Below are 17,501 nucleotides of genomic sequence, written 5' to 3' on the forward strand. Positions count from 1 at the left end.
GTGTGTCTCTTTATGCAACAACAGCATAACCTGTTCTTATAATAGTTGTAATTCTGTTTTTGTACTGTTCTAACTACATATGAAAGAATTTCCTACATTACGGTTGAATATTGAACCAGATGGTGAGGTGTAGCATCAGATTTGAAACAAAATATGAAAAAGGTGGACAGACATTATTTAAATTCTTAAAATTTATTTTTCTGGAAAATGAAAACATTAACAGTTTGTAAAAATCTTCTACAAAAAGAAAAAAATTATTCTGACAAACCCAGCAAAACAATCAGGCAAAGACTATGAACATACAGGTAAGGTAAAGGAAAACTCTCAGGGAGAACAATATTATTCTTATTTAACAATTTCCCATTTGTAGTAATATTTTGTTAGATGTACTGTGGGTGTCGTGGCTTTGCTGTCCTGCACATCATTTTGCCTGAGGAGTTTAAGAGCAGACCTGAACTATAGGCCCAGTGAAGCAGAAAACAAGCGAGTGCTGAGTGAGAGAGAGTTACTTCATGAACTTGGTGTGCTGGTCCTGAAGGATCTTTGCCGAAGACTTGGCGTCATAGAAGAGCTCATTAATTTCTTCCACTTGTTCTCTTTCTACAACTTCTTTCCCCTGAACTCGTGCCAGCAGATTGGCAGGAGTTAAGAGCTGCACAGCATATCTGCGCACACAGACAAACAAATAATTCAGTGATTTAAGTAAACTGTTTTGAGTATTGTAAGGACATATAAAACTATGACGTATTAAAACAGTAGGGGATAGGGGTGTGGGTGTTGCATGAGAAAGGTGTGAAAAATGGCACAACTTTACTATATACTGTTCCTGTATGCATGATAACACAAACCTACAAAATTCTAAGAGAAATCCTGTTAATGAGTATGCTTTATAAATATTCTACCAGGTTCCCCTAACTAATGATCAGTCGACGACTGGCTAATGTGAATAATACAGAAGCCTTGAGAGGCAACAAGTTTTTTCTTATGTACAATCTAGTAATTTATACTGTAAGTATTACCTGAGGGTGGTCTTGGTGCCAATCTCTCCCAGGTGAGATAAAGCCTCCTCGCTGATGTTTATGCCTTCTGTCTGAGCTCGAATCTTAATAATCTGCAGACAAACAGACTGAAATTAGCACAAACACAGTTGTACATCTTTGTTCTTGTCTCTTTGTTTTTCACACATTCACCTGTTTCATTTCTTGAGGAGTATACAGCATGGTTCTGATTATCATAACACGATCCAGCAGATCAAGAGGTATTCCATGAGGAGAGTTAATGTCCTCTGTCCCTCTAAAAGACAAAACCATATTTTGTAATCAAAAAAAAGTACTGCCTGCTAGTGAGTGGCTTTAAAACACTTCGGCTAAAGGAGTTCTACCTGATGAGACAGTTTCCTCGGTTGGATGCGAACACTACAATAGGGGAGATGGAGCTCTCCAGAGCTCGGTGCAGGTAAGTGAAACACTCGATATCCAGCATGTGAACCTCATCAATGAACAGAACACCAGGCACGAGCTCTGCCACACCTTGATCTATGTACTTGTTCACCACCTTGTTGATCTCCCCTCGTAGCTTATCTACAAAAGCACACACCATGTTAGAATGCATGTGTTCAAATATGAAACCAACTCAATAAACGTGAACATGGGAATGCATCTAGATTCAAACAACAGTTATCAGATGTGTGTGCGCGCGCATGTGGCTTACCTGTGATCTCAGTCTTCCTGGGTTTCATTAGCTGACCCATCATAGAAAGAATGTCCTGACCTCCCTAAAGCACAAAGTCAGAATGTGTGACACTGTGCATTATATAAGCTACACTCCAGACTATATGAATACATTTGAATAAATAACCGAATTTAAATAGAAACCATAATTCTTAGCAAAAAGGCCTATGTAAACTAATTCAAAAGCAGGTAGCTAATACTAGTATAGTAACCTGGGGTTGTTAGGGGAGGGGGAAGAGAGAGCACCCCAAAAAACAAACATCTAACTCGGCATAAACTCAAATTTAGACAAAACTTGCTAAGGTCTTTAATTGGTAAAATGTTCAAGACTGGTCTCACATGTCTCTACCTTCATTTAGCACTACTAACTATCAACTAGATCAAGACACCATTATAACATTACTAACATTAAGTAAAATAATAATCACTATTAAATTATATTTAATAGGACACACCAAAGCAATGTTTAATTATTTTCACTAAGCAGACAGAATTCAGACAGATGTGTCTTGTTCTGTATGAAAGTTCATTATCATTTGTTATGAATAATGCCTCATTATTTATGTAGAAAAATAAATCATTTACATTTACCGTATATTTATATTATTGTGTGTATGTGTATGTACCTGAGGGCGTGCATTAGCTACATCTAGGTCGTGTAGCGTAACATCTTGTATAATCTCTTTCTTCTTATGTACATCTCCTTTGGGCAGTGGAACGTATTCTTCGGCCTCCAAGTCAAACTCTGTTGCAAAGGTGTCACAGCGCCCTTGTCTCTGCGGACCAATCACAGCACAGCGTGATTACAGAACGATCAATTACAGCTCTAAACATCACGTGGAGACCATATGCTCATAGAGCAGCTGGGGAAATGGAGAGACACCCAGTAATCCAATGAGTAGATACTTGAAGAAGCATCTGCCCTCTGTTTGTTTTGCTTCAAGTACTTTTTGCAAAGTTCTCAAGCATTTTAAGAAAGAATCATTAGAAAGTCAGCAGTGCTGAAGTGTATAAGGACACGCTGGAAATCTGTGGGTTTGTGCCACAATGTCTGCTGGTGTGTATGTCAACAATATGAGGTATAAAAGTCTCTTGTGCTAGATGTCCAATACACCTGCACTGCCTATAAGGTACCTCAGCATCCTAAAACAGAGTGTGTTCAGCAGAAACAGCAACAGGTTGCGTCTTGTCCTTACCTTTACTGCTCCACTGTTAGCTTCAATGTAGATGACATCACCAACCTCCACTCGCTCCTTCTGCAGACTCTCATAGATACTGGGATCGAGCTGTGTCACACAAACAGAGCATAGATCACAAGATCTGACTACTCATACCATTAACTGCCATTCCCACAGGATTATTTATTCAATTATACCTTCAGCTGTTTGGTGCCCTTTGCTGTCTTTAGGCCGATGATGACATGACTGACAGTTTTGCCATAGCCACCCATTGGATTCTCCGTCTCACATGGGGTCAGCTCCGTCACCTCACCTTCATACACTTCCTTAGTCTCCTTGATTCGCAGTCCTACACGCATCAATATAAAATTCATTCTTTAACTGTTATACAGAAACAAGTGTCAGTAGAATATTTGCTACTATTAAAAGTTATCTCTCTGAAGTCAAAGTTATCACAGGCAATAATAAGACACATGTAGTAATTTTATATTACTACATGCTAGTAGAAACCAAAAGAAAAATCAATTCAAAAGAGCAGATTTTACTTTTTGTCTTTTTATACCCATGTTTGTGTTTCTAAGTATTATGATTTATAAAGAAAAAAGTTATTATGCACTCAGATTCACATGGATGAGAAAACGTTTTGAAATGTGGAAAAAGAAAACTTTTTTTGCAAATTACATGAATTTGAATTAGATGTAAAATTAGATTTTCAGTTTTGAAGAAAGTCACAGAGACTTTGCAACAGCAGAATTTAGGACTGGGTAGAATTTCCTAGATTCTGAAAAAACATACATTTTAAATTAAGAATTCAAAAAGCTTTAAATGGGTAAAATACAGTGATTAATTTCAAGTTCAAGTTCAAGTTCAAGTGGAGTTTATTGTCATTTCAACCATATACAAGTACATAGTGAAACGAAACAACGTTTCTCCAGGACCAAGGTGCTACATAAGACAAACGCAGAACAACACACAACTACAAGGGACTACATACTTTATACATAAAGTGCACAAGTGCAAACATGCACAGACAGCACAAGACAGTACAAGACAGTACAATGACGACTGGGACAGACAATGGGCACAGTAAGTCCCAGTGCAGCGCCGGCCAGTACACAGTTCTGTTTAAAAGTGAACCTAGTGACAATAGTGCAAAGAGTACAAGAGTACAATACAAGTAGCTGAAATAGTGTAAACATAAGTGTAAATGTAATAATTATTAATAATTGTAGCTTGTTGCAGCATCAGACTGTTTAGCACCAGAGGTTTGCAGATGTTATCACATGCTATTGTTTTACTATCAGGTAAATGTGTGTGTGTGTGTGTGTGTATTCAAGTAGGCAACATAAAATAAAGTGCAAATGTCTGTAGGTGAATCCTCAAACAGTGTAGCTCTGTTTTAGGAGTTAGCTGCAATGTATTATTATTGACATTATTAGAGCATTAGTTCCATTTTGTTGTCTCTTAAATGATATATCAATAAACACATTCCTCTTTTATTCATCAGGTGTTCTTTAAAATCTTTACCATGTTTTCAAGCAGCGCACACAGACTGTGTACACAGTGTGTGTAGACTTATCTACAGTGAAACCCCACGCTTATCTGTGTTAGTGTATGGATGTGTAGACTCACCGATAGCTCTCCTGAAGTTCTCCATCAGCACCTCTGTCTTCTTGATCTCTGATGAATACACTTCACTGCCCACCATGGGACAGAACGGCACCTTATTCCCCAGCTCCTGTGCCATGGCCAACGCTAAAGCAGTCTGTTTGCCACAAACACACATTTAACACACACACACACATACACAATTTCTACAACCAACACCACAACAACATAATCCCTCGAAAAAAACTTTCTACTGATTGAGATATGAAAATATGATTTCAGTTTAATGTATCATGTGAAGAAGAAAAAAGTAATGAATACCTTCCCAGTTCCAGGTGGTCCAGCCAGCAAGACAGCTCGGCCAGCCATCTTTTTCGAACGAATCAGCTCTACGATGATGCCACAGGCCTAGGAAAAAAAAAAAACATTTTGCACCAGTTATTAGAGAGGAAGTTTGCCTATACACAGTAACTAACTCTAAACTCCATAGGTGTGTTCTGCTCCTGTTTCATATCACAGTACAATGCAGTTTGATTCATGCTCTACAGTGAAAATATTCAGCTCCTCATTAACCTGTCAAGAGCAGCATCAGGTGTAGAGAAAAAACATGACAAAGTGTCAAATAAATTCTCCTTAAACTGTCGTTTTAAAGACAGATTTAGCTGTTTAACGTGTAACTGTCAACATTACATTCGAGAATAAAAAAATCTTAAGACAGAATTAAACACTTAGTAAGCAACCGGAGATAACTGCCAAAAAGTATTTGTTGTATATGTTTTCAGTTTATCCATCCTTGCATCCATCCTCCCATTCATTCATTCATCATTCATGAGCCTGGCTGAGCAGCGTTAGCTAACGTTAGCTAGTTAGCAAAGCTCGCTACCTCTCTGGCGGTCTCCTGGCCCACAAGGCCGGACGCAGTCTGTTTAGCATTGCCGGCTTCGTCTAGCCCGAGGCCCTTCACATGGCTGTGAGACGCAATGCGCTGGGTCTTGGTTGTGCTTTTCACCTCCTCGATCTTCATGACTTTATTTGCAATCCCAAAGCTTTGCGGAAGCGAGTAAACCTGCTCTCAACACCAGCCACCTGCTTTCGCCGTTGAAATCGGCGCGGCTACAAACACACGGGGAAGCTCGTTTCCATGCGGGTTACCAAGGAAATTTCGGGAAGTTCCGCCTCTGTTAGAGTGCGCCGTGTGATTATTGGCCAACAGTCTTCTTAACTGTGTGTCGATTGGATTATTTCGGTGTCTATCTGGACGGAAGCTCAAATGAGTCGCCCCTTTGTGTGCGGGGTTGAAGTGTCGTATTGAAACAGCGACGATTTTGCGTTGTTGTTATTATTATTATTATTAATTTTAATTTTTTGGAATTATGCACAAGAATGACCGAAGCAAAAAAAATTTCCTGCAAGTTTTTGAATAAACTCTATGAACATCTCTCTTATTTCAAATGTATAAAAATAACTATTGTTTTTGAACATATAATCTGTTTTTAACAATAACCGGGCAAACGTGATAATACTTTAAACACTTGATATTTTTTAACTCATTTTAGCAGATATGTTGCACGGAAAAACCTAACGTATCGATCTAAACTATTTGGAACCTGAATACTCTGAACCATATTTGCAGCCGGAAACATTTTACGGTAACGCAGGAAGTGAATCTGTCAAATTACAAAACTTTAGAGTAAGCTTGGCCCGTGTACTGAAACTAACGTATTTTTGTTGGCGTAAATTAAAACGAAAACATTTCAGCAAATAACACATCATTGAGGTATCATATTATTGTCAGAATAATTTTGGTTTCCGTTTATAAAAAATCTGCACCAGCAAATCTGAGCTCAGGTCAAAGTCTGTTGACGCACTGAGCTGACTGAGGGAGATCACTTCGCTGGCATAGTCGCAGATCTCTTGGATATGGCAGATCCCGAGCCGACGCCTGGGGACGGTCTCCCCAAAACTCTGAACTTTAACGTGGGAGTGCTGGGACATGTGGACAGCGGAAAGACGTCTCTGGCTCGAGCTCTGAGCAGCACCGCGTCCACGGCGGCCTTCGACAAGAACCCGCAGTCCAAAGAGCGCGGTATTACACTGGACCTGGGGTTCAGCGCCTTCACTGTTCCCCTGCCGGAGCACATGAGGCAGAGCTGTGGAGAGTACGACAGCCTGCAGTTCACACTGGTGGACTGTCCAGGACATGCCTCCCTCATTCGCACCATCATTGGCGGTGAGTAAATGCCACGCGCATCCACCCAAACATCATATGCAGAGCTTTCCAAGGATTAATAAACCTTAAGTGCATTCTTCTTTGTCAAGTGAAGCTGACTGCTGCTCATGCTCGAGATATTGGCCTTTACAACACATCTATTACAGCAGAATATATAAATATGCACAGAGCAGGTCACATGGCCTGGATTTTGAACAGCTTCTGTAAATAGCATCTGTTTTGTGCTTAAATCTTATGCTCTTTACAGACACTTCTAATACAGTTTCTCACATTTCTGTGACCTGGTTGACTGCTGTTATATTTGAGACAACAATCTAAGAGCATGCACTTCCAGTTATGACCAGAAGGTGGCAGAAAAGTTGCATAACAAGAAAAAAGGTGCATAAAAGTTGCAGTTCAGTTCATCAGACCCCAGGTTCCCAGCCCTGAGAGAGGAGAAAGACAGTAGCACTAACAACTATTACCTGTGTGTTCGATGAGCATGTGTGGCTGAATAAAGCAGCAGAGTGGTGGTTAAGTTTTCAGACAAACTTTCCTCTCTCCAGCTTGATGGGTTTATTTAGTAACGTTCTTGCTGTCTCTTTCTCATATTCTTTTAACTATGTGTGCTTTTTATAGTTTCACATTTTAAAGACAATGACTGTGTATTTGTGTGTGTCTTTAGGGGCTCAGATCATTGACCTGATGTTGTTAGTGGTCGACGTTGTGAAAGGCATGCAGACGCAAACAGCAGAGTGTCTCCTGATTGGTCAGCTCACCTGTTCACACATGATCGTCATCCTCAATAAAACAGACCTGTTGCCCAGTGACAAGAGACAGAGTGCCATTGAGAAGATGACCAAGAGGATGCACAAAACTTTGGAAAACACTAGGTGCACACTAACTGACGTGCAATCATATATCTGATTAAGCTTTAGCTAAATTGTCATGTATAATGTTCATATAAATGTTGTAATATGGAAGTATATTAAATGGAGATTTTTCAGAACAATTTCTGAAATAACTGAAAATATAATTATAAACTTATATGCTGGTAAATCAGTTCTCATCGTGGCTGTTTTGATTTCATGGTTGAGTAGATTTAGAGGTTGCCCAGTCATTGCCGTGGCAGCAAAGCCAGGGGGACCCGAGGCTCCAGATACAGCTGAAGCGCAGGGAATCACTGAGCTCATAGAGGTGAGAGCGTTTGGTACAAGCTGCCACTCTACATTTGTTCCAGTACTTAACACAATTTAACTACTTATCATCTCGACTACCTGAGTTTGCTGTGTTAGGATCTGGACTCAGGGTCTGACTACCAGCATATAAAGTATTTTGTGTCTGGTGTTTGTTTAGCTCCTAAAATCCCGGGCGTTCCTACCTCAGAGAGACCCATCTGGTTCTCTGCTCATGGCAGTGGATCACTGTTTCTCCATCCGTGGCCAGGGAACAGTCATTACAGGCACCATCCTGCAGGGGGCACTGCATGTCAATGATACACTTGAGATACCTGCACTCAAGGTACACACACATGCATACAATGCACATCTGTATTGTGGCTCCCACAGTTTCTACACTCTTCGAAAAAAAGGTTCCTCACGAGTTCTTTGGATTAGTAGGTTCTTTGTGTCCTAAAGCAGTTTTACCTGAAACCCTCACTATAAGGTTTGATGGAAACACTTGAATGTGCTAAACAGAACCTTTTTTTAAAGAGTGTTGAAGTCATTAAATGACTTGAGTGTTGTGATTTGATTTATTATCTTGATGTCTTTCTTTTTAAAACTACAATGGGAGATGTCCCACAACATCCAGTACCATAAAATGTGCCATAAATAAGTGTGAATTTGCACAAGTGTCACCCTTTTTAACATGAATGAATGTCAGTCATCTTTTCACAATCTGTGGATGGTTAGAAAAGGAAATTGTGTGGGAAGAAAAACAATTGAAAACACAAGACGTTCCATGTTTACAGCTAGCTAACTGTGTTATTTTTATAAAAAAAAAAGGACATAAGTGTTCTGGAAAGCATTTATGTGGAAATAAATTTAGTACATGCCCATGAGTGCAGGAGGAGTCTTCAGCCTTTTCCTGTTTTTCAGTTTGTAACTTTTTCAGAATATTCTGGGATATAGGTATCTATACGCTAAGATACACATCTGTTAAAACGTCCAACACACTAATTTTGAATACCTTAAGATACCTGAGGATGACTCACACGCTAAATAAACTCCTCTTAAATATCAGAATATGTGTTTTTAATAGTAATCAAAAACATTTCTCAAAATTTTGGGCTTGATGTTATCCTTAGGTGACTCGGAAGGTGAAGTCGATCCAGATGTTCCGTAAGCCAGTTCCTAATGCGATGCAAGGAGATCGGGTCGGTGTGTGTGTTACACAGTTTGACCCAAAGCTGCTGGAGAGAGGGGTGGTGTGTACCCCTGGTTCACTACATACCATTCATGCTGCCATTATTTCTGTTCGGAAGATCGAGTACTACCGTGGTGCACTTAGCAGCCGTGCAAAATTCCACATCACTGTTGGACATGAAACAGTCATGGCACGTGTGTCATTCTTCAGCCGGGCTCCTCTAAGTGCTGACTCAGGAGCAGCGTCTCCTACAGAACAGAGCGCAGAGGCTTTCTCATTTGACTGGGAGTTTTGCCACCAAGAGGAGTATTTGACTGGCCAGGGAGAAGCTGAGGGGCGGGATCCAGCGCAGTGGGCATTATTAGAGTTTGAACGACCTGTCACGTGTCCACCACTCTGTTTGGTGATTGGCTCACGGCTGGACTCTGATATCCACAGTAACACATGCAGACTTGCGTTCCACGGAAAGCTGTTGGAGGGCTTCGAGGACAAAAACTATGTGGACAGTGCATTGCCCAGGCTCAAAATCAGTAAAGACAAGCACAAAGAAGGAGCAGTGGAACGGGTAACAATCTCCTACCCAATAAATACATAACTTTCAAGTTATATGACACCCCCTTTTTTTTTTTTTTTTTTAAATATTGCAATTTGCCAGAAATCAGATCTCTAGTCTATATTTATTCATATGTATAAATAAGTGAATCAGAATAAACCACATTTATTTAGTGTTAATAATTATAAATACTAAATATAACCACATTAAAACCCTAACACATTAACCCATACATACAAAAGCTCACCGTTGTTATGGTTGACTGTGTGTAAATCATTGAGTAAGACAAAAATGATGTAAGAACATATTTATAACGTAGGAACTGAAGGGTGAGAGAGTCGGCTTGGTTAGATGTCAGCATCAGATCGTAATCAGGATTGGTGTATTCCTAGTGTCCATGTTTAGATTGTAATTCACATATATCTAGTTGAATGTCTTGTCATGCTACTGATAGCTAAGTAAGATATGACCTTCTTACAGAAAAGATTTATGGTGTATTAACTGTGTCCATCTGTGACCAGGTGACAGACGACTACACTGTGATTGGTAAAAACCTGTTCAAGAAAGAGACCAACCTTCAGCTGTTTGTGGGGTTAAAGGTCACGCTTTCTTCAGGAGAGACAGGGGTCATTGAAGGCAACTTTGGACAGAGTGGCAAAATCAAAATTAGAGTTCCAGGTATGAAAACACACACACACACTCTTCCCTAATACATGTAGATACACTACAAAAGTTGCACAAATCTTCAGTCTCTATCTACTGCTGTTTCTAATTCCTCAGTTATTCTTTGCTTAGGGCAGAAGTACGTAGTTTATTTCAGCCTGTTGCACTGTAATGTATTGTGTACTGGTAGCACACAGATGTAATAGCCCAAACACACACACATGCACTTTGTTTTAATTACACATGGAAAATGTAAAGTACATGGCAACATGTATTTTACTACAAACTCCTGTTGTTCTTTAAAGCAGATGAAATTAGATGAACGGGAATATTTTTCCTTTTTCAGACTAGCCAACTCTCAAGGCTTTGATAGCAGTGTTTATATTATATAACTATTATATTAATTGTAGGATTATAATCTGTTGATGCCTTTTGTTTAAAAAGTTTCACCTGCAGTTCAGACTAATGTTGTTTTAGATTGTGGAGTTGGTAGAAATAAGTAACTTTGCGCTACACAGTTACTCAGTTTAATTCAGTTCAATTCAATAATAGAAATACAAATAACAACAATACAAAATGACAAGTAATAGTGCGAACACTTACAATAACAGTAATAACAGTAATAACAGTGCTACAATGCTGAACAGTACTGTAATACCTAATGAATAACACAATCCAGTTATTCCACCTTGTGATTAGATAATATTAAAGCTCTGTAGAGTGTGTATATAAAGGACCTGATATTTTGGTTAATAATCTGTAACAAACTTTCAGTTTCTTAGCAAAGTGATAACAGTGTGCAATTAGTTAGTTAGTAAATAGGATTCTTAAATATGAAGCTCAAAATTATACTAATTTGCTGATTATTTACTACTTTTGTTTAATATAATCTAGTCCCTGAAAAATATCTTTGAACAGGAAGTTATGTAGCACATACTGTAGTAATGCAGTATTTTATGCAGATTGATGAGAGACAAATTTGAATTTATGTTAGAATAATGTGAGTATTCAGTACTATCTGAATGTACTCTGTAAGTGCTGGGCTGTTAACAATGGTAGTTAAAACTAAAAAATTAAAAACAGATCGTTCATACTCCATTATGCAGTTGTATTATTGTGATACTGTTGTTGACACAAAGTGTATTTTAGGCCAAATGTGAGGATTTGCTTTCTCTGTTTTCAATGTGCTGAGGCATATGCAGACATCTCTTTTTCTCTTCATTCCATCAGAGGGACTGAAAGAAGAAACAAAGCAACTCCTCTCTTCTTCCTCCAAGAAAAAGGGAAAGGGCGGTGCTAAAAATGAACCGCCTAAAGAGGAGAATGCCAAAGTGGACTCTCAGCCTATAACCATTCATTTGAATTTTAAAAGATATGTTTATGACCCCCATAAAAAGATGGTGCAGTCTTGATTTTTGCAGCACTAATTGTTATGGTAGAGACTCAAGCTCAGGGTAATCATCTGAGCAGTCACCTGAGGTGCTGTGCCCATGAGTGTGGCAGGAAGTCTGAGTACGTAACCCTCTGGTTGGCTATCTGTTACTTTGGAATCTTGCTGTAGTTCCCCTGTAATAAAACCCAACACTAGAGAAAATACTAAATTATAGAAGGCATTCTTTCTCTCTTATTTACATGCTTTGGAATATTTTTTTATTCTAGTTGTCAAATCCATTATCCATATATTTCTAGTTAATTATCAAATACTGTATATTGCTTGATGCATATAATTAAGGGTGTTTGCTATACTTGCTTAAGTGGCATTTTAGTATAACACAAAAAAACAGCTAAATTATTTTTGCGCATATGTTTCTCCTAAAAGCTTAAAACCTACTTCTAGAAATGCTGATGGCTATAACCCTTTCTGTGCATGTGTGTCTCAGGCCTTTCCTGTGTTCTGTACTAACATTAATGAAGTGAAGCAAAGTTGAGTTTCTTTTATTAATTACAACAGGAAGAGAGAGGGAATATGCTGCTAAACACTGCAGGGCCTCCGAACTCTGTGTGTGTGTGTGTGTGTGTGTATTTGTGAGTGTGAGAGAGAGAGAGAACCTGTGTTAGATACGACAGCTTGAGTCTGTTAACCTTTCTAATCGGGGTCCTTCATCAGAAAAGTCCTACACAGCACCTGTTTAATATTCATAAACAAGTGGACAGAAAGGAAAGTGGAGGAAAAGTAGGAAAATGGGCAGTGAGGAAATGAAAACAGAAAATGTCCCGTGAGATTAAAACTACTGATTGGCTGCTTCCTTCGCCCTGAACCTTGACTCACCTTCAAATGAGACTTAAGTGGGACAGGGGAACATACTGTGTGTTAGTCATCACTAACATTAGCACAGTCTATTTCTTAAGGTGGGAGGTAATTGAAGTTAGTGTGTGTATGAGAGAGAGATAATGATCTCATAAAGAAACTTTTTTGTATATGTACGATTGTCTATTAAGAATTCGTAGAGCATGGGTTCAACACAACTGACTGTTGGTTCGAAAGAGAGAGAAAGCAAGATTATTGCTTGGTCTGAGACCAGGTCTTACTTTAATTGCACTCATACATGCAATCACTCCCTCTCTATCCAAGTGACAGGATTGAATTAAAATCACAAAGTCAAAATTTTTCAGTGTGTTTCCAACTTTGTGACAACAAAATTTGGGGAAGACCCACACATGGGTGTTATGTTAAGGTGTACACATACTTTTGGATATATACTGTATATGTGGTCTCCCCTTTTTAAGGGCACAAAAAGTAGTTGGACAAACTAATATAATCATAATTTAAACTTTTAATACTTGGCTGCAAATCCTGAAATCCAGAACCCACAGACATCTCCAGATGCTGCGTTTCTTCCCTGGTGAGATTCTGCCAGGCCGCTACTGCAGCTATCTTCAGTTCCTACTTGTTCTTGTTGTGTTTTGCCTTCAGTTTTGCCTTCAGCAATTGAAATACATGCTCGATTGGATTCAGTTAAGGTGATTGATTTGGCCCTTGCAGAATATTCCATTTCTTTGTAGGCTTGAAGTGTGCTTCATGTAATTGTCCATCTGCACTAGGAAGCACCGTCCAATGGGTTTTGAAGCATTTGGCTGAATCTGAGCAGATAATGTAGCCCTGTACACTTCAGAATCCATCCTGCTGCTTTTGTCAGCAGTCACATCATCAATAAATACAAGGCAACCAGTTCTAATGGCAGCAATACGTGCCCATGCCATAAGATGAGGTGATAGGCTTCGGATCATGAGCAGTTCCTTCCCTTCTCCATACCCTTATCTTCCCATCATTCTGGTACAAGTTGATCTTTATCTCATCTGTCCATAGAATGTTGTTCCACAACTCCTTTTTTTTTTAAAAGATATTTTTGGCAAACTCTAATCTGGTCTTCTTGTGTTTGATGTTTACTGATGGTTTACATCTTGTGGTAAACCCTCTGCATTTACTCCAGTGAAGTCTCCTCTTGAATGTTGACTTTGACACAGATGGAGGTTGCTCTTGATCGGGCCAACTGTTGTGAAGGGGTTTTTCTTCACCAGGGAGAGAATTCTTCTGTCATCCACAAAAGTTGTTTTCTGTGGTATTCTGAACCTTTTGGTGTTTCTGAGTTCACCAGTGCATTCTTTCTTTTAAGAATGTACCAAGTAGTTGATTTGGTGAAACCTGATGGGTTTGTTTTGATTTTTGAGCCTAATGTAGCCTGTACTTTGGGTTCATATTAATTATTTAATTTCAATTCCAGTATACTGTGGTAGATAGCTAAAATTATATATATATATATATATATATATAACCTCACAGGTGTGTGTGTGTGTGTGTGTGTGTATATATATATATATATATAAGTACTTAATATCTATCTGATGAAGAGAATAGGCTCTAATCCTACAGGAGAAGAGTGCAAACCCTCAAAAACTGAACACGTTCATTGTTTTCAGTCAAATCCCCTTCCAAACACAAACAGGTTAAATTCAAAGATTTAAGTTTCAAAAACTGTATGTAGGTAGTAGAGCAATGTCAGATTTTTGTGAAGGCAGCTCCCTTTTGTCACACACACACACACACACCTGTGAGGGGTTTTCGAGGGAAGATATAATCTGACTTCAAAGGGAAGCATCTGAGGAGATTAGCCTAATATATGAAGGATCAAATATTGCATCTGTCAAGTCGAGTCATCTGTCAAGGTTTGCAGTATCTGCTTATCTTGTGTCTTGATTTTGTGTTTGTGTATTTGTTTGTTGATTTTGTCTCTCTTGTGTCTTTTGCAGTCTATTGTTTTAGATAATTTTGTTGTAATTTAAAAGAAAATGGAAAATGGAAATTGAACACATATCAAAATAATTTTCATAGATTACAATTTTTATTTGTATTATCTAATACAAAAATTCACAACTGTAAGTAATACATTCTCATGTACGGTATGTAGCTTTTGTGTGTGTGTGTGTGTGTGTGTGTGTGTGTGTGTGTGTGTGGTGTTTTTTTTTTTTTTATTTATTTTTTTCTTTTTTTACACTGTCACTTTTTATCAGTCAGTCAGATGCTGAATTACACAACCAAGTCAATGGATCAATCTATGGATTCGTTTGCCAAATCTGGACATCTCTGTAGGGATCACTGAGTATTGCTCAGTGACTTTGGAAGCTGAGTAATTATTCTTTTTTGTCCTTTTTTTGTCCCTTTCTTCCTTTTCACCCTTACTCTAAAATGTTTTGCAGAAAGTTTTTTACATTTATTAAACATAAAACCACAGGTTTTCAGACCTTTTACTCAATGCTTTGTTAAAGCCCTCTAGCAGCAGATACAGCCTTACGTTTTCTTGGATATGATGCTACATGCTTGGGACATCAGGATTTGGGGCTCTTCTCCAGTTTCTTGATGCAGAACCTACTGGGAAGCATCACGGTACCTCCATTTTCAGGTTTCCACAGAGATGCTTAATCGTGTTCTAGTTCAGGCTCTGGTTGTAACACATAAAGACACTGTCCTTCTTGTTTCTCATGGCCAGAGAGTCCTTTATGTGCCTTTTGGCAAACTCCAAGTGAGCCATCATGTGTTTTTAGTCTTTCAGGCTCTTGGACACCTTCCTGACAGCTCTTATCCCCTGTTTGCACAACATCTCTAGGAGCGTCTCTGTGGTTCTGAAGCTCTACCGTTTAAGAATGACAGAAGACATTGTGTTCACTGGGACTTTTAAAGCTGCAGAAATTTTTCTGAAAATTTTTTTGATATCCTTCAGTTTGATACAACTTCATACTTCAGCCATGATCAGTGGAAATGGGACATGATCGAGCATTATATCAAATGGTCTGAAATTCCGTTACTGCTTTTTCACTATGGAGTAGTTTTTGGGGAAAAAAAGTAACTTAATTCAAGGCTGTAAAGTAACGAAAAGAACATGAAGGGAAAGCTTCTGAAAACTTCCTGAATGCAACACATGGCATTTGTAGTCTCAGTCAGTTTTTAAGGTTAATAAAACACTCCATTTTTTTCACTCAGCCCGGGACTTTACATTTCATTTGCCATAGCTTTTATGTTCATACAGCCTTATGTTTCATTTTCCTGTTCTTCATATTCTGCCCATAAGGTTTAAAACAAAGGCATGTCTTTATGTATCAGTTCTTAATTCCTGGTAGTTCAGCTAAAAAAGATTTAACAAAAGGTCATTTTGTGCAGGGTCACACAGTTAGACACACAAATACTTTTTCAAACTCATCAATCACATAACCTTGTGAGCTAAAAGCATTGTGTATCTGTTAGCGATATGACTAACTGCATTAGTGGGCTTTCTCTCTTATCTCTAAAGGATAAACCAAGTGATCTATTCAATTACAGCTATTCAATTATAGCCTCTCTAAACAAACAATTAGCAGAGTGTCAGAGTGGCACGTTTATATGGAAAGACAGTTTGTGTAAAAGAGAAAAAACTTGTATGATCACACATTCGCACATATGTTTTATTAAAGGAAAAGCAGTAGTGAGCATATATAATTGTGTATGTACATCAACTTATATTTGTATATGTCTAAGCAAAAGAGTGGAAGAGTCCTAAGAATGAGACCTTTAATGTATGGACAAAAGGTGTTTTCAAATAGCCAAAAAAAAAATAATCTAATTAACTATGAATTAATTTAATGACTTTATACTAGACACTGAAAAATTTCATAAATACTGGCTTTTATTTAAGAATAATATAAAAATACATTTTAAATGAGATTTATGTACTTAATAACTGTCATTATGTATAACACAATTGTAATATATATATATATATAAAATGTATGTATGTATATAAAGCACACCTTTAGCTATGGTACTCACACAACACCACAATACAAAAACTGAAATCGCTGTATTTTTTCTGTTGAATTTATGATTCCTACTTAATTCTTTGCTTATCTGTAAGACTTTACTGTAATGTGATTGTTAAAAACAACCATATTTTTAAATATTGAATACTGCTCTTATGCTGTATGGGAGCACGCTGTTCTTGCCCCTGATCCGTAAGTGTGCATGTGCACAATGATCTGAAGTCAAATCTGAAACTATCAATGCTTTATTGTTGAAACTGAGAAACCAGATACATCCAGAGGCATGCCCTTCTTTCTTTCTCTCTCTGTTAAGCCAGGTTCGGCCTCAGTGGGAGTATAGTACATGTACACACACACTCCCAGTGTGCTCATTTATAGAGTGCCACTCTTAAAAGCCTATAAACTAACCATAAAGAGTTGTACATACAGACAGTGAAGCATATTAAATATACAGTGTGTATAGAGAGTGTAAATATTTTATTTATTCTAATTACAGTTCTAATTATGCTTAAATGATCTGTCTGATACATCACTCAGGTTACTGGACCCACAAAATTTTACAGTTATTAAAAACAAAACACAACTGTAAAAACAGATATAACTCAGCTTTTTATTTGGTGTAGGTTAAGACTTTTTTGTCTAATCATATTAGTGCATATATTGTATTATATCAGTGAATTTTTCTCTTTGTCTTTATGCCTCTGTGTGCATGTATGTCTTTTGCTCCCCCTTGCACATTTTGCAAATATTTGTCTGTCAGCCTGCTTATCTTAAATCAGTGGCTGTCCCCCTCTCCAGCTTCTTTAGTGACTTTCTTTGTATCTTTCTTGTTTCCTTTTTTCTGTTCCACAGCTCTGTGGTCTTATACATTTTTATCCTATTTTTCTTTCCTCTGCACATTTTTA

The 17,501-nt window shown here is 38.1% G+C and overlaps 2 protein-coding genes across 2 annotated transcripts; one reads left to right on the forward strand and one right to left on the reverse strand.

Annotated features, from left to right (window-relative positions):
- Window positions 1-173: 173 nt before the first annotated feature.
- ruvbl1 (RuvB-like AAA ATPase 1) lies at window positions 174-5,707 on the reverse strand. Its single transcript, XM_026922252.3, has 11 exons — window positions 5,400-5,707; window positions 4,838-4,924; window positions 4,541-4,673; window positions 3,106-3,257; window positions 2,927-3,016; window positions 2,357-2,506; window positions 1,711-1,774; window positions 1,382-1,580; window positions 1,191-1,293; window positions 1,020-1,111; window positions 174-665 (listed from the first exon to the last, which is right to left on the reverse strand). Exons 1-11 carry the CDS (start codon window positions 5,538-5,540, stop codon window positions 506-508), a joined length of 1,371 nt encoding a protein of 456 aa, XP_026778053.1. The 5' UTR covers window positions 5,541-5,707; the 3' UTR covers window positions 174-505.
- Window positions 5,708-6,130: 423 nt separating this feature from the next.
- eefsec (eukaryotic elongation factor, selenocysteine-tRNA-specific) lies at window positions 6,131-12,915 on the forward strand. Its single transcript, XM_026930160.3, has 7 exons — window positions 6,131-6,746; window positions 7,411-7,618; window positions 7,826-7,922; window positions 8,082-8,246; window positions 9,034-9,657; window positions 10,167-10,323; window positions 11,539-12,915. Exons 1-7 carry the CDS (start codon window positions 6,437-6,439, stop codon window positions 11,718-11,720), a joined length of 1,743 nt encoding a protein of 580 aa, XP_026785961.1. The 5' UTR covers window positions 6,131-6,436; the 3' UTR covers window positions 11,721-12,915.
- The last annotated feature ends 4,586 nt before the right edge of the window (window positions 12,916-17,501 follow it).

Source organism: Pangasianodon hypophthalmus, chromosome 2, assembly GCF_027358585.1.
Source record: "Pangasianodon hypophthalmus isolate fPanHyp1 chromosome 2, fPanHyp1.pri, whole genome shotgun sequence".
Lineage (NCBI taxonomy): Eukaryota > Metazoa > Chordata > Actinopteri > Siluriformes > Pangasiidae > Pangasianodon > Pangasianodon hypophthalmus.

Excerpts from the sequence above, each read along its gene's own strand:
- ruvbl1 (XM_026922252.3), bottom strand. The coding sequence starts at position 5,540 with ATGAAGATCGAGGAGGTGAAAAGCACAACCAAGACCCAGCGCATTGCG. Across the intron at positions 4,674-4,837 it reads GACCACCTGGAACTGGGAAG|ACTGCTTTAGCGTTGGCCAT; the intron begins GTATTCATTACT and ends TGTGGCAAACAG. Across the intron at positions 3,258-4,540 it reads GAACTTCAGGAGAGCTATCG|GACTGCGAATCAAGGAGACT; the intron begins GTGAGTCTACAC and ends TGATGCGTGTAG.
- eefsec (XM_026930160.3), top strand. The coding sequence starts at position 6,437 with ATGGCAGATCCCGAGCCGACGCCTGGGGACGGTCTCCCCAAAACTCTG. Across the intron at positions 7,923-8,081 it reads GAATCACTGAGCTCATAGAG|CTCCTAAAATCCCGGGCGTT; the intron begins GTGAGAGCGTTT and ends GTGTTTGTTTAG. Across the intron at positions 9,658-10,166 it reads AAGAAGGAGCAGTGGAACGG|GTGACAGACGACTACACTGT; the intron begins GTAACAATCTCC and ends ATCTGTGACCAG.